General features: G+C 37.3%; 1 protein-coding gene across 1 annotated transcript; it reads right to left on the reverse strand.

Moving 5' to 3' along the window:
- Positions 1-1,176: 1,176 nt before the first annotated feature.
- Smp_123210 (myotubularin-related protein) lies at positions 1,177-25,258 on the reverse strand. Its single transcript, XM_018797972.1, has 13 exons — positions 25,103-25,258; positions 21,824-22,063; positions 21,026-21,174; positions 19,893-20,021; positions 18,082-18,373; positions 15,850-15,954; positions 14,241-14,481; positions 12,424-12,562; positions 10,357-10,441; positions 8,008-8,077; positions 5,828-5,921; positions 4,497-4,630; positions 1,177-1,903 (listed from the first exon to the last, which is right to left on the reverse strand). The coding sequence occupies exons 2-13, from the start codon at positions 22,008-22,010 to the stop codon at positions 1,843-1,845; spliced, it is 1,686 nt and encodes a 561-aa protein (XP_018652960.1). The 5' UTR covers positions 22,011-22,063; positions 25,103-25,258; the 3' UTR covers positions 1,177-1,842.
- Positions 25,259-26,447: the final 1,189 nt, after the last annotated feature.

The raw sequence follows: 26,447 nt of genomic DNA on the forward strand, positions 1-26,447 counted from the left end.
TGGACTTAACTGGCTGGACTAGGCAGATAGCAGGACTGATAAAAGCTCTAGACTGTTCGTACGGGTTTCGTGTGTCACTGGTTCGATCAATAAATAGCTGCTCTCTAATAGGCGGCATTGTCACGTCATATATAAACATGGTACTTAGTTTCACAAGATATAACCATATCTTCATTTCTGCAGTGACTGACGTTCACTTTCAACTCCGATCATTGTCTCCAATGAATTTATACGATATGATGTCACGTTCATCCGCTGTCTGTTGCATTCTGAACTGGGTTTATTTTGTAACTCGTACGTCGAGACTTTTAATCACTGTCCGTCAAAATACAGTGATATCAGAACATTGAGAGAAGCACTACGTTATATTAGATTAAAGAACCATGTTTGTGGTTTTCAGCGAACAGCTTCTACTATCTCTGAAATCTCGGTTAACAAACCTGTACTTTTCTATACTGACTAGACGAATAATCATTGGAATTTAAAGCAATCAGTCCCTTTGATAAATTCTGATAGTGTAATAAGAAGACGAAGATTATCTTCTCTGGGACGACATTCGTAGAACATGTCCAAGCCACCGAAGTCAATGTTTCAAGATGGTGACACCAATTGAATTATCGTCTCTGCGCCCGAACACACGATTCTGAACCTCTGCATTACTAACATGGTGTTGACACCAGATGTCAGAAATTCTTCGGAGGCAACGATGATCGAACACAGAGAGTCATCTAGCACCTACAACTCGGAGAGGCCAGGTTTCACAAGCATAGAGTAAAACTGCCCTCATCGACGCGTTGTACATCCGACCTTTTACAGCCAGACTAACATCATGGAGGCGTCAAAGATGGCCCAGATTGGCATAAGCCTCTCTGACTTTCACTATACGTGCATCGATCTCGTGGTGGATAAGAACTATTAAGCAGTCACGTAACTCTTCCTAGTTACTAATGGTTGTTTATTCAAAATCAACCCGTAATGTGAAACTAAACAACCCACCACACTACCCCCCCCCGTCAGTTATTGACTGATATTTAAACATTTCACAATCACTATGACAAAACATTAAAACACACAATACGCTCAACTTTTATAGCAGATTGTAAATTACGATTAAAAAAAAGATTTACAAAATATCAATATTACAATGAATACAAGTTGAAAATGGATTACACATAATTAAGTAGTAAAATAATACAAATTGTTAGTAGTATATAACCAAAAACCAAATCATAAGGCATACATGTTCATATAACACAATATGACAATAGTATCATTAGAATAGTAGATATCAATTCATTTTGTCATAATGGTGGAGAAGATTTGTAGTTCAGGTGGATGATTTTGATGGAATTTTGTTCTTTGAGCTGGATGGTTTAGTCGTGGAGCTTTCACTATCCATCTGAACGACATCATCAGCACAAACTTTGGGAGAAATTTGAAAATTTCACTTCTACCCGAAGTTTGTGCTGATGTCGGTCAGGAGGACGATGAAAGCTCCACGACCAAACCATCCAGCTCAGAGAACAAAACTCTATCAAAAATAAAAAATCTGTCATAATATCACGATCATCATACTACATAAACCGTTTCGGAACTCATTCGTCTATCAGTTCATTATTTGTTTTTTGAAAGGGTTCAAGTAGTGAGTTCAAACAATGTAGATCAGCAAAAGAGATCGTTCAAAATCATCTACAATATAATCACTACTAATTCATAAGTAGTATAGAAAATATTTAAAAAATTATCTTAGAATAACAATATAAGTAGTATATCACTTTTGTTAACAAACTATGTATGGAATGAAATAAATTATCAACAAATGAATATACTACCTAAATAAGTTTAATCATTTACATGAAGAATACCTGCATCGATAGCTTCATTCATAAGTTGATTAAGTGTTCTATATTGTTTAAAAAGAAAAAAAAGAAAAAATATCTTCAGTATAAAGGACGTTTTGGATAGATTGTAGTATTTTCACATTTGAATTCATAAGTCGATATAATCTAAGCAACTATTGACTTCGAAGCATTGCTCGTATATCCTGGGACCAACGAGTAAGTAATGCAGTTGTTAGGATACGGGTACTAGGTAAGGATGGCAAATCGATTGATGATGTAGTAAAACTTCATCAGTTGAGGTGGCTGGGACATGTGTTACGTATGGCCAACCACCGACTGCCTCGACGTGCAATGTTTTATGGTGTAGGAGTAAGTTGGGAGAAAGCTAGTGGCGACCAGACCAAAACATGGCACAAATCCATGAAGTCACTGACAAGTGAAATGAGCCACGTTGGTAGGTGTAGACTACCTGGTTGTGATTCGCGAGATGATAGCAATCGATGGTTAGAGACCTTGAATGACATGGCTCAAAATCGTTTACAATGGAGAAGGTGCATCCACTCCTTGTGTTCTACCACATTCTAATCTTCTGAATTCTTCATGTCACTATCCTTTTTCTCCTTTCAAATTTATTTCACTGTATTATACTCCTTCAATAACATCTTCAAAACCCTAATCTTCCGGATTACTGCTTATACTCTTACTACTTCTACCACTATGGGATTTGATACGACAACTGCATCTCTGTGTTGATGTGGTATGGCAACTCAAACAGATGTACATACGTACGAAGTTCTACGTTGTGACTGACTGACTGAAGCAACTATTGAAAACCTGGAAGTATTGAACGACCATTTTGTCCTAGTAAGGGACTTCTTGGAAGTGAGCGCGTGACCGAAGGGTGTTGGGTTTGAGTCCCGCGCGTGGGATCATGGATGTAAACTCCCGAGGATTTTCATATTAGAACGAAACAATCATTCAGTGCTTCCAGGTTTTCAATGGTTTTCTACCTTAGATTGACACGTGAATTGAAGTTTGAAGAAAATATTTCTTTGAACATGTACGATATATGTATATCTTGAGGAAGAGGTTGTTAATTGAAAATCCTAATAACATGCTTTGTTTATCAAATTGTTATCGTTTCTATAAAATTAACCGGTGAAACTATAGTTTATGGACGACCTTCGAGCGACATTAAGGTGACCTTGAGAATGTTCACATACTAACCAGGACTAAACAAGAGTTATAAAGCAGAGTGAAGAATCAGAATTATGATTCACAGTTGATGGTTAGGGTTAGGAATTAGATTTAGGGTTTTCATCACGAACTGATATCAGCTGTACTGCCAAAATGCTATTTAGCCAAATGGATGGACGCATTTCGCGCCAAAATCCAAGACCTGTCATCATGTATCTAATTGCTTAGTCCATAAATTATAGTTTCACTAATTAATCATGTTAGCGATGGGCTTAGGGACTTCCTGTTCTAAGCAGTTTGAAATAATATTAGTTTAAACGATTGTGATGGAACTGAACAATGTGTTTTGTTATTATCTCGACTATCCTGCTTCGATTTGGGCTCCCAGGAAGTATTCCATCCCTCACATAAATCGAATGACGAAGTGTGACACATATGTACTTGGTGTTTCCTTGTACCGATGTTTATGTGTTTAAATAAATAAATATAATTGATATAGCAATTTGACGAAACCACGAATAGTGCTGCTAATCTTCTACATTGTCCGGATACTCCATATTTTTGCTCTAGTTGTCAGAAAAGGCATCAACCTCATGAATCCCAAAGAAGGAATTGTCATAAGTTTTTTTAAATGAAGATCTTTCAACTCTGAAGGGTAGAGTCTAAAAGCTTTAAATGATCCTTCCTGGTTGCCAATTTTTAGAGAAATTCTCGTCTATGGGATAAGTTTGCTAACCTTACACCTAATCCTCCCTCTTTCACCTGGGCTAAGGACCGGTAGTAACCTGACAAAAGTTCCAGATGCAGTTCAGTTAGTCAATCGTACAAAACGTAGAACGTGGAACATACATATATTCGTTAATGTTTCCACATCCCGTTAAGATCGTAAGATGAAATTGTCAGGTCGAATCCCAGAGTAGCAGATGTAGTAACAGTATTAGTACTTACAGAAAAAACTAGGCATTGAAGACATAATGTGAGAAGAGAATATGTATAGGTGGGATGAAAAAAAATTTATAAGGTGATTTGGAAACTTACGATCTAAGGAAAAACCAAGAGTTAATGCATCTACTACTTTTTATCTCTAGAGTGTTTCTGATCAAAGTTAGATAAAAATATGGAAAGCTGACAGCCCTGACGAACACTACTTGAAGTTATCAATTCCAGTGGTAGTTCGACATAAAGCTCTGACTCGACCAGTAGTGTTTCAGAATATATGTGTGTTTTGCTTGTAGATATGACTTAGTAAGCTAACACTATCCCATACTAATTACATAGATGAAATTCAATAGATTTTGATCTTAGGTGGTTTGAAATAGTCGGCGTTAAACTCTGGATATAAATACAGCTACAATCATGAAGGAACTGACACTCTTCATGCATTTGAACCTGTTTGACGTACAATATCAAAGTTTAGAATGATAAGTTTTCATAACAATAAATAGACAAATAAATTACTTGCGTAATTCAATAGTTCTATTCCGTTCCGCTTCAAATTTATCCTTAATTACACGTGACATAATCCGAGGCATATCCCATAGAGTAGGATTAACACCAAGCAATTGATACTGATATAGTTCTTCCCAGATATCCTTCAAAAAAAATGGAAAATAGACAAGTCAAATAGTCATTTAAAAAACCTTTTGAAACCACTAAATTGTAGATTTCAACGCCAATTCAACACATACTTAGGTTTAGGCAAGTACGTAGTATCACTAGTCCAATAGTTAGACACCTTAGGTGACAGCATAGCTCACAACAGGCCAGGTGTATTAAATCTTTTGTCTCCTCTTAAATCTTGAGTTTTAAAATTATTTCGTACCTTATATTCCGGGGATTAACTCTTTCTTCTTTAATCATATTGTCTATGCCTAACCTTTTTTTCATTGTCACTAATACTACTTTGATTCATCAGTAGTAAGGGTATGAGTTATTCTGTTGACAGTATTGGGGAATGGATCTTGATCGAACTTTGCTGACGTATGTATATCCTGTGCGGACTAAGTCAGTACAGCCGCTACATTACAAGTTATTGTGATAATCACAATTTATCGATTCTAAACTGATAAGTATTGCTGATTGAACGCTATATTCGGATCTTAAGCTAGTCTCGTAACCCCCAAGCTGGAACTACACAACAACTTGAACACAAAAGAAAAGGCGCATAATATACGAGAAGCACTTTACTCCAAAGATTCATTTATGTACAGAAAATATAGGGTTTTTATAGTATCTTAGAAGTCCTTGGGTTTTCCTGAAAATTCTAGAATACTACTAAACATAGTAGCGGTATAGTAATCAGCCAATCAGAGCCTCTACATGTGACTTTTCACTTTCGTGATGTTTCTAGCAACACTTCTAATCAAACGCTGATAGGATAAAATGTTTCTTTTAATGTTTCCTGAGCTTGTCATGTCTATTGCGAGAAATTTTCAGAATCATCACAACATTAACACTTTTACTGCGGTGTTGATCTCACAGTGTGCCAGTGTGGGCAACTTGAACAGATGGACATATGAAGCCAGTTCTATGTTGTTTTTGACTGATAAATTATCCCTGCCACTCAATCAAATGAACTTAGAATATAAACTTTCACATGATAAGTGATTTAAAACAACACCGTAACCTACACACACACATGCATAATTTGGATTCAGGCGGCAAATAGCTTACAACTTATGAGTTACCGCTTGAATGTGTACGCATAGAAGGTGTATCAAATTAACATTTAATTTACTCACTAATGCTTGTGCAGATAAACAAGGCCAACATGCATAACCCCCATCAACTGTGGTTGTTGGTTGAGAATTGTCTTCATTTTTTTGATCGGAATAAAATGGATTTTGAAGACGATGGGTTACAATTGGTTGACTGATGTATGACCTTGGGAAAAGATTAAAAAATACACTAATAATTCATTTTGAGTAATATGCATATATATTAACATTACAAAACTGACGATAGAAATGACAGTTAGAAAGGATAGTTAGATAGTTGTTAACAGTGGAATCCAGCACGCCCGTTCTGTCGTACTTTTGACTTGTCAACTGGATGTACCTCCATTCCAATGCTGATGCTCACATAGGGACTCAAGTCAAGCATCCTTCTCTTTAAACGCCTAACGTGTTCTTCACTTAGCTACTGAGTTCAAATAGCCACTGCCTTATTATTAACATCAGCACGAAAATTTAAACAAACGAATTAAAATCCATTCCTGTTTCATAAGCCAATTGTTGTAGGAACACAGTAGCTCAGTGGATAATGCGACAAGTGTTTGAAATGATAGACATTAGGTTCGAGTCCCGATGAGCACATAAAAAGTGGGGTGTCTATAGGTTCTAAATAGGAAGGAGCGTGTGTCCTATATTCCACTGCTGGCCAATATCTAATTTTGCGTAGACAAAAAGTCAAGATTCCAATAATCTCTACTCAAAAATACTGTAAAATACTTATTATACGCTAAAAATCGATTTACACAAGCTATATCCTTTGCGGATTGAGAGTTTTACATCTGATCCTAGAAAAACCAAATGCGTATAGGAAAGACGATGAATGTCCAGACAACATTCATAAGTTAATTGTAGATTAGAAAAACAAGATTTAAAACATTTCGACAAGAATGAACAGTTGTAATCTGAAATAGGTATGGTATAGTAGTAACACAATCATAACCGATGTCTAGAAGATCATCGAGAAGACATTCTTCGATATTGCAAATAAAACCACTACAAGGTACAAGACAGTAGGATCTATAGCCATAATGTGATAGACTGAACCATGGAATCAATCAACTTATTCAATACTGGTGTTCAATATTTGGTCAGGATGTCATCCCAGAGAATTCCACGTCGTGCATTATTTGCCGACGCTGGGACTGGTTGGAAAAAGCGGAGAGGTGGTCAGTGTATGACATGGTGTCGTGGTATGAAAGAAAGCTGCAAAGAGCTAGCTTCTGTTGGTCCTTTACGACTCTCTGGTTGGGGTCCGAGAGATGGTGCAACACAGTGGCTAGAGACGTTATCAGATATGGCTCAGAATAGAAGCCAGTGGCGAGCCTGCTGTAATTTTCTTTTACTTTCTTCATAAAGAGTGGTTATAACTTTCTTAACTGAAAGAGTCCTCTGGTTGTACATTTCAGTTCCCCCCATCACTACTCTTCTCTTTTTCTCATCCTATTTTTTATCTTTTACATACACGCATTTCCCCCCCTTCTCTTCCAATTCTCTTTGTTTTGTGTGGCGCATATGTATCTGGTGCCCCTTTTGTATCAATATGTATGTGTTTAAATAAATAATGAAATAAATAATCCAGTCATTTAGATGCACCAACCATATAGTCTGTAGGCAAAAGTAGTGTGTGATGATGAAGAAAACTGTTATGACGCGCAATGTGCGAAAGCTGATAATGATACGTACTCTTTATATACACAAGCCCGGTTACCTGAGAGAAAACACAAGTGAGGAAGAAAGTTTAGCTGACTAAACCGAATAATAGATGATATGTACACCCCATTAAAAATTTAGGCCTATCAACGGTCTAAGTTTAATCCTTAGAAAGGAAAGTCATTTCTCAACCAATCACATACTCCTACTGTGGTGAACAGAACACTAGTTGGGGACAATCGAATGTACTTAAGCACAAATTACAGACTATCTCACTGAATTCTGATAACCATACAGCAAACAGTTCATTTGCAAAATGGTCTCAATCTTCACTGTTTCTTCTGTAAATATCAGTTCATCTTCTCTAATTTCATTGTTCATGCATTTTCCTACTAATTGCGCTTCATTTCAGTTCTTTCCTTATCGATCTCCGGCCAAAATACATTCTATGTCTGAACATCGCCATATACTACTTATATGGATATAAGTAGACCACACTACACTACCATTTGGTGATTTTGATTTGATCCACATTATCAACAACTTTCATTGAAAAATGTGAACTATTCATTAAGTAACTAACTTACCATAAAGAAATTGTTTTAGATGAAATATCCAATTGCTCTCTTTCTTGTAAAGAATTGCCTAAAAATGTACCTTCAAAACAAAAAGCCGAGAAAAAGCAATTGCAGCATACAATTGTACTCAAACCACGAAATGAGTTACATTAAACTGGAAAGACATAACTGAGGCTATTTACGGAGATGACGCGGAATGAATGACTGTACATTTAATGAACTGATGAAAACATAGAATAGTTTCTTATATACGATTCCATATCTAATTTACTGTCTATATAATTCATAATGAACTGAAATCTGGTATTAAAAAAAAGATAGTTTGTTCACATAATCAAACTACGACGAAACATTTGGAAGTTCTAACCAGTAGGGACTTTCAAAGATGTTTTGAATAATTCAAACATAGATGAGACAAATGTATTTATTGTCATAATTGAGAAGAATTTCAGAATGAATAAATGTTAGTTGTTATTTTTTTCGATTGCTCTGTTGTTATTTCATGTTGTGTCATCCTGATATGCCCCCAAATGTCCTGGTATGGCCGATAGTGGGGACGGCCCGCCCTCTCTCTCGAAATACTCTCACATGGCCACGCGTATATAGCCAACGACAGGGAAGTCCTACTCACTGCCTTCTCGTGACACTATTTTTGTTTACGAAATTGAGAGGACGAAATTGAATGTCTGGCGCTTTAACCGGGTTGATGGACACAGAGGGTCCACCTAGGGGAGTTGGAAAACTCTCATTCCAAACCAATGGTGCACATGGACTACAGTATTCTGAGCGAACAAATGGTGTATGAACCAATCGTCGGTCACCGGCTACTATGGGACTGCATCTCCTTACGATGCTCCACTGCCTTGTGGATCAGACCTTTAGGTCGAAGGCTCCGGGTGTGGCCCCTTATCAAATCAAATGAGATTTGTGTGGCGCATATACATCTGGTGCCCCATTGTACTAATATATATGTTTAAACAAATATAAAAAAATAAATATATTAGAAAGAATGAATGGTAACTGGTAAAGAAGAAACTAGGAGGACATTCAGGAAGTGGATAGGATACACATTGACGAAATCATCAAACTGTATCACGAGGCAAGTGCTAACCTGGAATCGTGAAGGGGGAGGAAAAAGAGGACGACTAAGAAACATACTAAGTCGAGAATTGGAAGCCGACATGAAAAGGATGAATAGCAACTGTAAACAACTGGAAGGGAATGCTCAGAACAAAGTTGGATGCAGAATGCTGGTGGGCGACCTATGCTCCTCCATGAGGGGCGACAAGAGTAAAGAAGTAATACGAAAAGTAACTGCTGGAAATTATTTGTGGACTTTTATTACATATATATTTACATGTATATTTATATTCCTTTTACGATAAGCTTTCATTTCACATATTGACTACTATTATACGATTAACCATTCTTAAGTTAGACCCAATCTATTAGCTACAGTCTCTTACACTCATAGCCACTTTTTGGTTTGGTCTTGTATAATAAGTTTTTTATTCTATGGTGTGATGAGGTCTGGTCTGTTTATATATACAGTGCGTATGCCTGAAATATACAATTTATATAGCGGAGGCTGATATTTGTGTTCTGGACTCAACCGACAGGGCTAGGCGATAAGCTACTGCGTTGAGGACCAATAAGGATTCAGAGTCGACACAAAGCTGTTAGTGCTGGTGGACGTGTCATTGATTTTATCACAGCAACAGTGCCATATAAGTCAGTATTCTGATTAGTGACTTTGTCACGTGATAATTGACAAGGGTAAAAGTCATTACAACACTATGTCAGGGCCGACATACTTTATATTAATTGTGTGTGAATGTTGTTCAATGTGATACGTGTGAACTATTGACCAATGTGGTAATTGCATTCTTTGTATTATTCCGTCTGAAATTTATATATATTTTAAAGTAACCTCAATTATCTTTTCATTTAAATGATGTTTTTTATATATATAGTTGAAATCATGAGTCAATTGAAGCTAGACAACCATGGGAAACCTGGAAGCACTGGACGGCCGTTTCGTCCTTATGTGGGACTCCTCAGTATAGTGCATCCACGATCCCGCCTGGCGAGATTCGAACCCAGGATCTACCAGTCTCGTGTTTATTGAACGAATCAAGTATGTGTAAAATAAGTGTATTTCAGTTTAACAATAAGATGATTTTGGACAACTTCTTTTGAGGATATGTTTTTTGAGAGCCAGTATAACTTTATTTGTATTCCCACTTTGCGAAATTTCAGTAGTTCCCGTTTCCAAGTATAAAAGAGTAGAACCGCGGATACAAGAGAACCGACAGGTAGATAAACTACATCAACAATAGTAATGCAACTACTACTCACCATATTCAGAGAAATAAGCATGTTTTGCAATAATACAAAGCAGTTCATCTGTGAATTCAAATGAATTTGGATATTGACGAAGTAACTGGAAAATAAAATGAGAAAGAGTCAGTAGACAAGTTTATTCCAATAATACTATTCATTATAAGGAAACAAAAGATAGTTTGATTGAAACTACATTCCTCATTTAAAATATACTTGGATAGTATAAATTTTGACAGAAACCCACTCATCACGTACAGATTCATAGTATCTGGCTTGGAATCACAATCTAAATGTGAGGACTAATGATAATACACGGATCTTTAAACTGAAGTATTTGTTTATTTAAACACAAATATTGGTACGAGGAGGAGCGAGAATAGCATTGTCAGTAGAAAGCGTCATTTCATTTATTTGTGCGAGGGCTGTGATACTGCCCAGGTGCCCAAACTGAAGCAGGTGGGTTTCTTAAGGGACCACACCCGGAGCCTTTGACCTAAAAGTCTAATCCACAAAGCAGTGGAGCATCGTGAGGAGATACAGTTCCATGGTAACCGGTGATCAACGATTGATTCATACGCCATTTGTTCCCTCAGGATACTAGAGCCCATGTGCACCATTGGTTTTGAATGAGGGTTTTCCAACTCCCCCAGATGAACTTTCCGTGTCTACCAACCCGGTTAAAGCGCTGGACATTCTCTTTTCGTCCTCTCACTTTCATAAACAACACCCCATCATGGAAAGACAGTGAGTAGGACTTCCCTGTCAGAGGCCATATACGCGTGGTCATGTGAGAGCATTTCGAGAGAGAGGGCGGGCCGTCCCCACTCCCGGCCGTACCAGGGCATTTGGGGATGGTACAAGGAGGCACACTTTGTCATTCAATTCGCGTGAGGGCTGGAGTACTGTCCGGGCGCCTCAACCTAAGCAGGGGGGCAATCCTCAAGCTTTTAGCTTAAAGATCTAATCCACGAGACAGTGAAGTGACGTCAAGAGATGCAGTCACAACTGTTGATAAGTTGTTAACATCAGGCACAAGTATCAGCTGTCACTTACGCTTTCAGATAATTGACACTATGAGGAGTATATATTAAGAAAAGCCAATAACAGTAATCTTTCATTGCTTCCTCTTACAATCATATTTACATCGGTTATGACTGTATGAAATAATATATATGTCCAGTTTCGATATTCCATGTTTTTTAGAACCTAAATTATAGAGATTAGGTACTCGATTATATCAGCTTTTGGAAAACTATAGTTCTTCACCAACTCCAAGTAGTTAAGAGTAAACAAAATGTTAGTGAAGGTTATTTATTAACATAGGGAATGAGTGGTCAATCTGTAGAAGAGCAGTGTGGTATGAAAGATAGTTGTATAGGAAGTTGACATTCGATGATACATCACAACTCCTTGATTAGGGTCCTAGAGACAGTGCATCAAAATGGCTTGATGCGTTATTAGAAATGGTTTAGAATAAAAGCCTGTGGCAATCTTACGTTCTTTTACACTCGTCATAATAGTGAAATGTACTTCCTTAAATGGAGGAGTTTTCCACTGACTGTGTTTTTAACTAAACTATATCTCACATTAAATACCAGTTTCGTTCACTTCGTTACTGATGGTGATGGTAACTATCCTTCTCTGCTCTAATTTTTCATAATATTATCGCTTCATTTGTGTGGCAAATCTTATGATGGTCCATTGTAACAGAATTAGACTACGCATCCACAATCCCGTCTCGCAAGATTCGAACCCAAGCACAGTTCTAACTATCATGCAAAAGCGCGAAGATCATCCAATGTTGTTGGTGAGAGCTGTTTCATTCCGGATATATTTAAAATACGTCAGTCACTACTTCTCATTATAATCCCAAGAACACTCTGAAATCACTACCGTTTATTGATTTTCAGGAGGAGCGTAGCTGAGATCAATGTCTGACAATTATAACGTACATATGTCGGCTTTTATAAAGAAACTTTACGGAAAGAAGACCGTATTCACATTAAAGAAAGACAAGAATTGATGCGACACATAAAGCGAATTCAATTATACCAAAAGATCTTTTTAAAAAAACGCACCTACTTGCCAAACACAATCCAAAAATAGGATAAACACTGGACTCTCATCTTTTGGTGGTTTAATAGAGAAAGCGGAGTTTCGACAACGATCTGAAAATGGATGTCCGGCGTTTAACCATGTCTGGTCGATAAGTGTTTGAAATCTAAATAGTTGTGAACACAATAGGATTAAACGAAAAAATATAACAGTTAACCAAAATAAATTAGTATTTGAAGTTTCATATTAGAACCAGCAGGAAGTACTAGACACCTATTACATTCTCCCACAAGGATCAAACCTACAATATTCATGTTTCATAGTTAGAACATCAGGTCATAAAGGCGCACCAGTAATACGCGGTGCAGAACCTACAACACTGCGTCAGTTGACCAATGGTAGAACGTTCGCCTGCCACGCGAGCGGTCCGGACCCGATTCCCGGTCGACGCAAACCACTTGCCCACAAATGCCCTGGTACGGCCGAGAGAGGGTAGAGTCAGCTCTCCCTCTTGAAATGCCCTCACATGACCACGCGTATACAGCCACTGACAGGGAAGTCCTATTCACTGCCTGATTATGAACCAATGGTGAACATGGGCTCCAGTATCCTGTAGGAACAAATGGCGTATAAATCAATTGTTGGTCACCGATTACCATGAAACTGCATCCCCTTACGTTGCTCCACTGCCTTGTGTATCAGACCTTTACGTTGAAGGCTCCAGATGTGGACCCCTAATAAAACCACCTGCTTCAGTTTGGGCGCCCGGTCAGTATTCTAGCCCGCACACAGATCAAGTGAATTATGTGGTGCATATATATTCGGTGCTCCTTTGTACTAATATTCATGTGTTCAAATAAATAATAAAATAAACCCAGGACATTTGTACATTAGTTCGAGTTAGCATACGTCATTAGCGCAACAAAAGTAGCGATAACTGAAAGATATTATCAAAAACTATTACAATCAACCGCGATTGCTACCGAATGTTTCTTTGAACAAAAGTGATCATTAATTATCTTAACTTTTTGAGTTTTTAGCACACAAACCCCAAGTAAGTTTATTTTGACATTTAAAAGAAACGTGACATATCGCATATATATACACTACCAAATCGATGCAGTAAGACAGAACATAAAAGTGTTTCTCCTTGAGAAACAGTGAACAGATAACCAATCGTTGACTTATACTACTTGTTTGTAAGAGATTGATTTTTCCTGGTAGTGATGCTACGGGCTAAATTTTGATTATTCTTTTTTTCTCATATCCTGGGTGAATTAGTTCGATATTGGCATTAAGTTATAAGTTTTTATATAAAGTTAGATAATGGCTAGTAGTGAAATCTAGGATATGCGTTTCGTCCCAATGAGGACCCGTCAGTTGGACGTATGAACATCCCAACTCCGATGTATATATCAGGACTCGAATCAAGTACCTTTCGTTTCAAATGTCTATCATGTTATCCGGGGAGCTACTGAGCACAGATAGACATTAGCTTGTGTGACAGGGGTGAACTTATCAATAGTTGATTTTTTACGAAAGCTGTAACTAAGAGAAAATGCAGTGAATGGATTTTTTTAAACAACTGGTACATAAAATAGCTGACGTTCTCTACTGAACAGATACTACAACCTCTTTAGACTGTTATGATAGAAATGCTATTATCAACTTATGTTATGAGTAGGAAGAATGAAACTTGTATATACTGAACTGAAAACTAATGTAAACTAGGGATAGTAAATTATTTTCAGCTGTTACAATTCACAGAGAATAGTATAAACTGAAAATTATACTGTAAACAGTACTATGAGAACACCCACTCCAAACTAGCTAACCCCAATTACCCCTGTATAGTTCTGGACTCAGGATTTAATATGATTTGAATCAAACTAGCCACGAGAATAGCTCGATCAGTTCCCTTTCGACTTTGCACTATTACACATGATCCACGTAATTTTGCCTCTTCTAAACTTTGATCCTTTGATGCTCTTCTTTGTTTTTCAGCTAACAAACATTGTTCTTGTTGAAGTTGTTGTTGAGCGAATGCATCCAAAGCGTCCAAAGCTGTTGCTCCAGCAACAGCAGCTGCTAACGCTTCACGAACCAATGATAACCAAGCTGAAAGTTTTTTTGACTTCTTAACATTATTATAACTACTTAAATCCGATTCAGTAGTTACATTAGTAGATTGAATATCTAATTGACCGAAATTCGAGACCATATCATTCTTACTCGACGTATTTATTTGTTCACGAACAACATTATCATCAAGTGAATTGACTGAATTATCACATGGGATTGATGCAGCCACAGAGTTACGTAATCCGAAGTTTCCTATTGGATTTAATGCGGCACTGGACAACATTCCAATAGAATCACTGATTCCAGATTGAAGTGCACCAAATGTTGTGTTGCTTGAAGATCGAGTTAAACGACCACATGATGTACAAGCTTTTATTGATTAGAAGAAAACAGAATAGTTTAAACAGTAACAGGGTGTTCTATAACTGTGAAAACTATAATAATACTACAATACTAGTCAATAAAGAAGACATGTGTCGGTCACACATTCAACAACCAACAACATTACGCTCAATGTATATGGATTTCTGGGATATAAAAAGTAGCTTAAAAGGTAAATATAGCCATAACAATATCTCACGACTAAGGAGAACACCTAACTGTGGTCAGTTGTACAGTCGAAATCGAAACTAGAAAAATGTATCGATTAATTCGGTTAGGATATATGTTACATTTCCCTATGAACACCAAATAGTTGCGTAGGCTGTATGATTTTTTTTATTCATTATTGCTCGAGTATCACCGGACAACTGCATTAACAATGCTGAAGTTATGTATAGGATACTAGGCAAGTAGAAAAGTTTGTTTATGAGGTTGTAAATCTACATCAACTATGGTTAGGACATGTTATAGATATTCCCAACCACCGCCTACCTCGACGAATGATGTCTGGTATTAGAATAGATTGGGAAAAAGCCATTGGGTGAACAAACTAAAAAGTGACATCAGTCCATGAAGTCGTTGACATTTGATATGAGCCCTATAGGTATGTGCAGAGTACTTGGTAGTGGTCTGTCTAATCACCTCGATTATTAATTAGCGACGTCTGGTGACACGCCTGAAAATCAGTAACAGTCGGACAGATGAACTCCTTATCTTCCTCTGGATCTTCAGGTCCAGTATTCTTCATGCATATCATTTCATTTCGCCTAATAGATTAACATTCTCAAGCTTAATTATTTCTCACTATCATAGCAGTAGTAGAGCAGTACGGTTGTTAAGCCCAAAATTTTATTGAGCGTTAGTCACATTTAAGCTAAGTCGTCACAATTATTCCCAAACAGAATCAGTAAGACGATTGTTTTCCAAGGAAGAAAAAATTAGTGGTCAAAACACACAGAAATATATAAACGAACTAAAAAAACATCTTACCATAAATGAATTTCCTGAAAGTGACAATCAAGTTACCCGTAGATTCTAACGGTCTACAAACTCGTCTCCATTGTGGATAATATTGTTCGAATTCAACAAGACCACCTCGGGAGGAGAAAAAAGATTAACAGAGGTTAGTGTTAATTGAATTTTATTTCACTATCAGTAATACAGACTTCCAACATCAAAAACTAACGAACAAATTGAATGGTTGACGGATCTATGGAGATTAGTTTAATTTATAGGTTGTTATTCACCGTTGATTGAACATCAATCACCAAGATAAAAGTGTATAGATAATGATGTCTAGCTTTAGGATGAGTTCCTAGACTCCCAGTGGATGATTGTGATAGATGAAATCCAAACATGACGGGAGAAGGTTAGTCTCTGTCAATAGAATCAGTTTATAGTAGTGCTACATCGCAGATCGAGTGGATTTAGTGGTCTGAAAGTAAGTACTAGCTCAAAGTGAGGCCTGAAGATCCTAGATCCAATTTCGGACGGGGCAGTAAGTTTATACTGCTAAGATGCCCCATGATCAGATGAAATTGTAGTCAAGCCTCTACTAAAACCACATATACGCCAGTTGGATTGTTTATAATTGACTTACTTACGCCTGTTACCCTACGTAGAGGAGCATGGGCCGTCCACCATGATTCGTTATCTAACTCTGTCCTGAACAGTCTTTTCCAGTTACTATTCATCCTTTTAATGTCTGCTTCCAGTTCTCGACTTAATGTGTTCTTTGGTCCTCCACTTTTCCGCTTCCCTTCCGGACTCCAAGTTAGGGCTTGCCTCACGATGCAGTTTGATTATTTACTTAGTGCATGTCCGATGCACTTCCAACGTCGTGGAGCATGTTTGCGGTTACTTCTGTTTCTGACTTTAATGCTTTAGCAGGTATTTTATCTAGTGATGCTGCTTTCCGACTCTTGATTTGTCTGATGGCCCTCCTGATCTCTTCGATCGGTGGCGGATTGACACCTATAGAAAGGTCTTTAGGTGCTGCTTCCATATCCCGTGGACTCAATGGAGCTTGCATATTCAAGAGTTCCTCGAAGTGTTCCGCCCATCTGTTCCTGTGTTCTTGAATTTCAGTGATTGGCGTGCCTTCTTTGTACTCGACCGATCTCTCTGGTTTACTATATTTCTCTCTCAGTTTCCTCATCGTGTCTTATAGTTGTTTCGTATTTCCTTCTCTTGCACCTTCTTCCGCTGTAATTGCTAGCTCCTCAACGTATTTCTGCCTGTCGGCTCTAATACTCTTCTTTACCTGCTTGTTTGCTTCTGTGTATTCAGCTTGTGCCTTGGCCTTTTCTGCTCGTGTTCGGCTGGCTGTTAGTAACTGCTGTCTTCTTGTTTTTCCTTTCTTCAATCTTGTCCAGGGTTTTGATACAGATTCATTCCTTATGATGACGCTAATTGCGGCCCAGCACCTCCTGATAGATTGAAGTTAGTGCTTCTTTGATCCCTTCCATAGTAGTTTCTTGTTCTTCCACTAGATCCTGTAGAGCTTGAAAGCTGTTGTTGAGAGCTATCTTGAATTGGTTGAGTTTGTTAGTATCTCGAAGGAAGGCTGTGTTGAACCTTTGTGATGCTGTCTGTCCAGTTGTCCAATGTTTCTTTAGCTTCAGTTTCATCTTGGCCACAACCAGGTGGAGATCTGGAGCTATGTCAGCTCCTCTCCTAGTTCTCACATCTCCCATTGTCCTTCGGAATTTTTCGTTGACACAAATATGATCTGTTTTGTTCTCTGTAGTGTGATCCGGTGAGACCCATGTAGCTTTGTGTATGTGTTTGTGTGGGAATGTGGTGCCGCTTATAAGGTATGTTGAAGTGACGAGTGTAGAATAAAACGTTCTCGAGTTCACTATATAAAAAATAAACTCTAATCTAAATCCATAAAAAAATCTACTCTACTAACCATTGGTGTTAAAAAGATTAACAACAAACAAAATAATTGATACATGGAGCCAATTTAAAATCAACCAGATGACAAATGTACGTGATTGGCCAAGAAATGACTTTCATTTCTGAGGAATAAGATACACCATTGCTGGTCTAACTTTCTAAAGGATAGAGAGAGATATCTATGAATGAGTATACATATATTGCGCCTATTCAGTCTACTCAATCAACTTTCTCATTCTTAGTCTTTTTACTCGAATGACCGGTTGAGTTCGTGTAACTGTGCAGTTCGTGAAACTTCATATTAAAAACAACATAACTCACTTGTTGCTTGAGGTTTTTTTGTTTCATTTTGTGTTCTTAAATCCAATATAACACCTCTACATTTATCTGGTAATATACAAGAAAGTAATTGTTCATCTGAACGACATCGACCAGTATTAAATGTTGAACTAAATGGTAATATGGAATTTTTCGAAGATGAATTAATAATTAGATTATTCGATTTGGTTGATGAAGTTAAACTAGAGTTAGATGATAATAGAGGAGTAGTATTTTGATTGTTTGTAATTGTAGACTGGTTAATCAATGGTTCAGCAGTTATTAATAAAGTGGTCTAAAAGATAGATTAGAAAAAGAGGTAACAAGTGATTGGATTCAAGCATTAGAGTCATTCAGTGAAACCGAGCGTCTACATTACAGATAACTCATAGATACTTTTTTTATTTTTTTATTTAAACACATAAATATTGGTACTAGGAAGCACCAGATACATATGAGCCTCACAAATCTCATTCGATTTGTGTGAGGGCTGTCATACTGCCCAGGTGCCTAGACTGAAGCAGGTGGTTTTCTTAGGGGCCCACACCCCGAGCCTTTGACCTGAAGGTCTGATCCACAAGGTAGTGGAGCATCTTAAAGAGATGCAGTCCCATGGTAGCCGGTGACCAACGATTGATTCATACGCCATTTGTTCCCTCAGGATACTGGAGCCCATGTACACCATTGGTTTGGAATCAGGGTTTTCCAACTCCCCTAGGTGGATCCTCCACATCCACCAACCCGGTTAAAGCGCCGGACATTCGCTTTTCGTCCTCTCACTTTCGTGAATACCCCCGCCACGAGAAGGCAGTGACTAGGACTAATGGAAGAAAATACAATTTATTGTGGATTGAGGATTAAGAGACTGGAAAATCAAAACTTTATGACCGGCTCTTTTAATACTGTTAATTATGGACAATCATCAACCTATCGCGTTTATGAAATCGTCGAACGCATACGGTTTTTTGTGTATATCGATTGAAGGATTTATTATCTGAATGATTACTGATAAATTTTCTTTCGAATAACCTGTCTATATATATCATTTCGGCAAATTATTTGATCTAAATGTGAGCTACAGGTGAAAGATTTTGGCCCAAAAACAAAGGTCCTAGGTTTGATTGCGGAGTCTTGGATGGGTACTGCTAAGGAGTCTCATGCCAGGAAACGGATATCCAGTACTGCCAGGTTTTCAGTGGTTGTCTAACCTAGGCCATTTCGTGAGTTCGATCAGAATATTTTAAGTTGAGAAAAACGTGCGAGAATCGCGCAACATTTGTTGAAACTGAACTAAATCTGAGTGAGATTGGAGGTCTCTCAAAAATCCTATCTTTTTCTGGAATATTCACTAGTGACGAATCATGGTTCAACGAGCATAACATCGAGATTGACTTTGGAGAACATTTAAAACAACGTAAACTGACAGAACAAATGTTTTGTCAGAAACTAGAAGTATTTTGAAGAAGATAAGATTGAAGTACTCCGAATTTCATAGAAATGATCCCATGAAAACATTAGAGATCCCAACAGTGGGGTTAAAACATTGAAACTATACATTAAGCGATCCTGTAATAAACTGTACAAAATATAAAACGTGATCTTGTGACAGATACAAGGGGAAGTAGACTGGTAAACAAATCACTTATTTCGGTCTACGGAAGCAGTGAGTAGTATCTCTATAGGTTTTCAGCACACAACAACAATGTGAATCAAAGCCGAATACCTAGAAAAAAGAAACTCATACTTGTTAAATGAATTATAATACAAAATTGCAACTAACAGAAAATGAAAATATGTACATAGTTGTCTCGTACTTGTCTTGGCTTATGATAGTATAGCAGTAGAGGAAAACGACCACCATGACGAAATCGGCTACTTTCTATAATCATTTGATCATCACATTTAACAGGTACAATAAATGTTTTCGGATAAGAATTGCACAACTAGAACGGGGAAGATAAATAAAATGAATACAAAGCGGTCTTAAAAATATTACCTTAATGATAGTAGTAATCATGGAAATAATAATGTATGTAGCTCGTATCACAAACAGACTTTAAATAGAGCATTAATGAAAACCATGAAGCACTGAATGACTGTTTGGTCACAGGATGAGACTCTTCGATAGTGCACGTAAACAACCCTCGACGAATCAAACTTTCTGGCTTCGGGTTGCATGACTAATCTTCAGACCATTGAGTTACCAAGCAATGGTTCACATTAGTAACTTCATTGCCCAACTGTAGATGCTAGCTTGACGTAGTGGTTAGGCCCGCCTATCATAACAACACAATCGAACTTTACTGCAGGGAAAAACTGTTTTTTTAACCCAACCATTCCAGGTAGGTCGACAAGAGGGCAGTAAGAATAGAAGTAAAAAAAACGTAGGGCCTGAAAACGAGGTCGTGCTGTCGTTTGGACAAGGATGTAATAGCAGTAAGGTATTCCTTCAGAAAACCAGCATCTGAAGTGATATTGCCTTCTCAAAAAGTAAAGAGTGGTTAGAAAAGTTTGATCTCAAGGACAGCATACCTTACTTTTCCCCATGGATTCCCGCTGCCAACACCAATGGCTGTAAGTAAAGAGCTAGCTTACCTAAGACTATTCACAAAAAGGCTGCGTGTGATCAAGTCAAACGGTTGTCTTTTGGACTTCGTGGTCACGACAACAAATTGTCAAGAACATGACTAATCCAGTTCCTTTTTAGGTCCCTCAAATTGAGTGTCAATACAATATTCGACTATTAACCAGTCAGTCGTAAACAACGTTCAGTCTAAGTCGTTGAGTGCCGTACAGACTCTACGAATCAGTCACACACTGTAGAAATAACTCCCTACAGAGCATTCAACCAAACGCACAAAACTTTCCCAATACTATACATATAATACAATATTAAGAAAATATTTCACGTTAATAGATACTACAACGAAAACGAAATACTACCTACTGAATAATTTTCATTTAATTGACTTATACGCCAACTCCCAACAGACAATAACTCATTGATATTGTTAGGCCAATCGGTGGTTTTTATTACAGGTAAAAGTGATGATTGGTTGGATTTATAAGCGAATGGGTAAAGCAATGTTACGTCATCTGTCATAAAAAATATAAGGAGTAGAAAACCTTTAAAAACATTTACAGATTGATCTAAGATGGTGGTTGAAAGTAGTCGACATAAAAAAATCTGCAATCACAAATCCATTTGTTCAGCATATACAACAATCAGACTCACACATAAATTTGCAAAGTGGATTAAATGTCTAAAATACAATGAGCAGACTTAATACAATAGTTGAACGGGGTTACTACACATTATCAAACGTGGCTTAGAATGGAAGCAAGTGATGACTTCACTGCAGTTTTCTATTACATTCTTCGCAAAGATGATTTGAACTTTCCTAACAGAATAACATCTATTTTGGTATCCTGTGGCGTGCTGACAGGTACAGACTACCTAGTTGGAGTCAGCTTGATCAACGCAATCAATCGTTGATATTAGGTAACATGGCTCAGAAACAGTCACAATAGCCAAGATGCAGTCACACTTTGTCTTCTATATTCTGAGTTAATATGGTCTCGTTCCATATTTTTAGGCTCATTCTTTCAGTGTTTTGATGAACCAAGAGTTTAACAAGCTATAAACGAAATGAAATAAAACACAGAGGGCTAAAGAAAAATTTAAAAGGAAATATTAATAAAAACATACGTAGTTGAGCTCATAAATAAGAAGCAAGATACTTACCTATTGAGGATACTGCCTCTAATAACTGTTCAAGTGAACGAGCAACAGAAAGACTGTTAACAGTCAATTCATAAATATTAAAATCTTTTGTATACAAAACAATCGTATATCCAGTTAATATGGATGGTGTGAATCGACGTTCAGTAGGTGATTCACACAAACGAAACCCATCAATTGCTCTGTACATAATCTTTACGAAATAAAAGAAAAATTATAGATGATTCAAAAGATAATGAGAAGTAATTGCCTGGGGAAAAAAGGATAAATTATGTAAACAATGGACTATAGAACATAATTCAGACTACAGACGTATATTATGCTAGGATTTACTGATTTTAATTCACTGTACAGAAATGATTTCACGCAGACAACGCTTTGCAGACATATATAATCAAGCATCGAGTGTCTCCTACCTAAAAAGGCTATTTTTCACAATCACAAAGCAAAGGATAAACTTCAGATCAGAATACCCACTCTTCAGTTGATGGACAAACATATCATCTACGTCACAAGTAAAACGTTTACAGGACCCAAATAAGGTAGGACAATAGTACCGAGAGTTCGTCAGCCTCCAGGGTTTGTAAGACTTACAAGATAAGCCAAGCAGTCATGTGCAATAGTTCACCCCTCTACAGCTAAACTACACAAAGACACACATTAGGCCTTGGAAGATATTTTGCACTAAGAGGGAGAAACTGTTACAGGTGTAAGATACATGGAGAAGACTCTAACGACAACTGCGATATAGAACAGCTTCAGTCTGGGCACCTGGGCAGTATCACAGCCCTCACACAAATCAAATGAGATTTGTGAGGCGCATATTTATCTGGTGCTTCCTAGTACCAATATTTATGTGTTTAAATAATAACCGTAGTTCCTCCACCGGACCCTAAAAAACTAATCTTGTTTAGATTTATTGAACGAAACCAAAGAATAGTTGAATTTACATTCAAGTTAATTCAGTTATATATCAATTAAATGATCACTAATTACACAGTTTTATTAACTGAGTAATTGTCAGTAAATCCAAAACTATGATGAAGCGCCCAATACAAGGAAGATGCATTAGAAATCAAGTAACTAAATACAACTGACATACAGTGAAAACTAATGACGAGAATTCATGGAAATATGTTGAGTTTACCTAGTGGAAATTACCTTAAGTCGACATGTGGAATTAAGATTAGTTTTCTTTCGCACATGTATTTGGGTATACAGTACCTTTTATGTTTGTATGGGGTCGTTTGGCGTCGAATGCCCGCCTTCACCGAAAATCTAACTCTGGCGTCAATAATGCTTTAATTTTCTCATAGATGTTGGGCAAAACATCTAGTTGCATCCTTATAGTAGTAGTAAAATTAGGAGTAATTCTCTTACATAAGTGATTCAAAATGTCGAACCCATTTGCCTTTTCCTACAGATGATTCATATAACACCTTCCCTATCTTTTTGTTATGTCACATTCTATCCATCTATGATAATTGGTTCGGTATTCCTGTGCAAACACTGAGGTCCTAATTCGAAATCCTGGTGGATATGCTTTACTTTCAGACGATCTCCGTGACTGCATGACATGGTTGGTTGTTCTAACCACGGGTCCTAAATAAAGCAGGAATAATCCACATTATTTTATTTTTCAAAGATATCCAAGATGCTACACATTTTCGTTGAAATGTTGAACCAGTACGTTCAGAGCGAAGAAGCATATATTTACTAATGGCTGTAATAATTTTATCCATATATTCAAGGTTCTTTCGGGATATCTTTACGCATAAATTAATTAATTTCTTCACAACATCTAAGTATGCCCATATGCACAGGATCTAAGAGGAAGGTTGACACCACGTTAATTGGGAGCAGAACGAAGTCAGAATTTCCTGATTCACGGATAGTTAGTTTCAGTAGACTAAACCTTTCACCACCTCGCAAATCATGTACGAAACTTAGGAAAGTCATCCTTTAGTTTAGATAATCCCCTAAATACACATTTATCACAACCTGCTGTACCATTGTGATCAACTATGTACCTAATAACAGAACAAGCCAGTATCACATCTAACATCGAACAGTTTGTCAACTATATATTTGCTAAACTTAGGGCAATAAAGTCTGAGGTCCTTCATTTCTTTTACTTTAGAAGCAGTGCTAGTAGAAATCTCACTAAATTTACCAGGTTCTTTGCTTTCTCTAGAAATACCCATCATAAAGAAATCACCCTTCTAACTGTCGTATCCGACTCGTCTGCCAAAGTACGTCTGACGACCTCCATTTCTAAAAAAATGTAACAGTTGATAGCGTGTCCAACAATCTGCGTGCAGGATTATCGCAGTTCTACTTCTCTCTGTCGACTGAAAAGGAACTTGAAGGGCTGGAGATACTTCTTTAACAAAAAACTCTGTTGGTTCATTATTTTTTCGAAGAAACTGTTATTCTACTTCAAAATTCAGCTGAGGAAAATTATTCTACTTAATGACAACAGGGATGCGAGACCTAGAGGTAGATGTTTACGAAATTTCTTATACTGAGATCAAAATGTACTACCACAAACATTTTGGATCGTGTCTGCCGTATTGGGACAAATAAGTGCAAAAAGTCTGTTTTGAAGTATTATTTTATTTCAAATAGGAAACACCCATAAAAAATACAATATTTTAAATAGACCTAAGATTACTGTAGATAATCGTGTTAATTATGACGGAAACGTGTGGTTTGAACACTGACTTTGCCAATATTTTCGCAAAATCAAACTAAAATGCGTGTTAATCAGCGTCTTTCGATACGTGATCCATTCCTTTAACAAGTTAACTGAATAGAAAAGTTAGTTTCCCCAGAGAAGTGGGTGCGAGAGTAGGAGTTATTTGGACTTAAAACCACTTGAAGTGGTTTGAGGTCGAAAGAAGGAAGTGAAGCTAATTTGTGTTGAATTCGTTGAAAAGTAGACATACTGAGGAGCATATAATCTAGTGCAGATTTGAGTGGGGGGACTATTCGAGGTAAACAAGTGGTTTCTGATGTTCTTTACTAAAGAAAATATTTTTGTTAAAAATCCCACTGTCTGCCGTAGCAGATGATAAAGGAGACATTCCGGAGCACTTTTTCTCAAATTTACATAACATTTTCTCATAGAATGTTGTTTTTATTCAATTGGTTGGGGTCGAAAAGTATTTTTTATACAACCATTACACTGTACGGTACTTAGTTCTACATAAACAAGTAATGATTCAACATTATTAAAACATGTTTCAGTCTCGCACTTCAACACTTCAAACGCCAACTTACAATAACGTCCGAATCGCGTAGCTGAAATGTGAGGTGGTGTTGACCGAAGGTTAAGCGTTTGGATCCTAGAGACTGAGATGGTGTAAACACGCGCACATCCTCGAAACTATGCATAGTGGGGCAACGCTTATATAACCTTGTAAAGTCAATTCTTCCGCGTGTCAATATCCAGCATCTAATATCTCTAGGACGAGATTGTATAAACCGATTGTTTTTTTTGTCTTTTAGTACGGATAGAAGTTCTTCACAATGTGTAATGGTCAGAAAGCCAGCAACTCCGTTGCATTGATTCTGGTCAGATTCGGTCTTCAGTCTTCAGTAATAAAGATAGTAGGTTGATGGACCTGTGTTAATCCTTACTGTTTGTTTTTCAACAGAGGTCCAGATTCTCCTTGAAAATGTTCGCTGATTGGGCTGATACCACCTGTTAGAGTATGACGTTCTAGTCATTGATCACTTCGTGAGAAGAACAGAACCCCACTATGAGTTTATTAGATTGTGGTTTTTGAACCTTCTTGCTATCGCATCGAAGATTATTATTGCTGAATGGGGAAAAAGGACTGGAGATATTAACACCCCAGCCGTAAATAAAGGTACGGAATGCCAAAATAAGGTCACGTCGTGTTCTATGATACGATAGTCATTTGCTGGCTTCTATATCTTACAACAATCTGCCTCAATGCATCAAGGTTTCCCGAACCAGTAACCATCACATTGCCAGGTCGGGCGTGATCTACCGCAATCTAGAAACCAATAAGAAGAAAATCCGAATGCTATGAGAAGACGATTGTTGCAAGTATGAAGTAGACAAATAAGTTAATTATTTGGTTATGTGTACAGTATAAGGATACCGAAATGTAGGGACAAAAGAGAGAATGAAATATAGAAAGCGGGCTAGGAAAAAGCTGATGGTATTTAGTAACGTTAACAGCAGATAGACTAAGAGGAATGGATCAGGTACTTTTAGCCCACCTGGGAGATAGTAATCCATATGTCTTTCCAGTCTCCTCTTGAAGCTAGCTAATAAGACGGATGCAGCCACTTCCGCCGGGTAAGATTTTCAATTGGTGGTATTTATTGGTCAGGAAAATTGGGATTTGCGGAACGGAGTGTCAGTTTGATCACTTCAACTTGTGAATACTTGGTACGTCATGGAATCACATCAGTTACGTAAACATAATTAATTCATTTTATTGATTCATTTTGTCATGTCCATGATACTATTTGGTATGTGTGTGTTTACCGTTCGTTTTTTCATTCATTTAACTTCGTAATAATTGCATCATGTGGCTTCCAACTAGGTGGTAATTACTACAAAATAACCACCAAAGCCAGATGAGCTTGA

The sequence above is a fragment of the Schistosoma mansoni genome, chromosome 6 (assembly GCF_000237925.1).
Source record: "Schistosoma mansoni strain Puerto Rico chromosome 6, complete genome".
NCBI lineage: Eukaryota > Metazoa > Platyhelminthes > Trematoda > Strigeidida > Schistosomatidae > Schistosoma > Schistosoma mansoni.

Coding starts and splice junctions, on each gene's coding strand:
- Smp_123210 (XM_018797972.1), bottom strand. CDS start 22,010: ATGTACAGAGCAATTGATGGGTTTCGTTTGTGTGAATCACCTACTGAA. Junction 21,175..21,823: donor AGAGGCAGTATCCTCAATAG/GTAAGTATCTTG, acceptor TTTTTATGACAG/ATGACGTAACATTGCTTTAC. Junction 5,922..8,007: donor TCTAAAACAATTTCTTTATG/GTAAGTTAGTTA, acceptor TCTTTTCCCAAG/GTCATACATCAGTCAACCAA.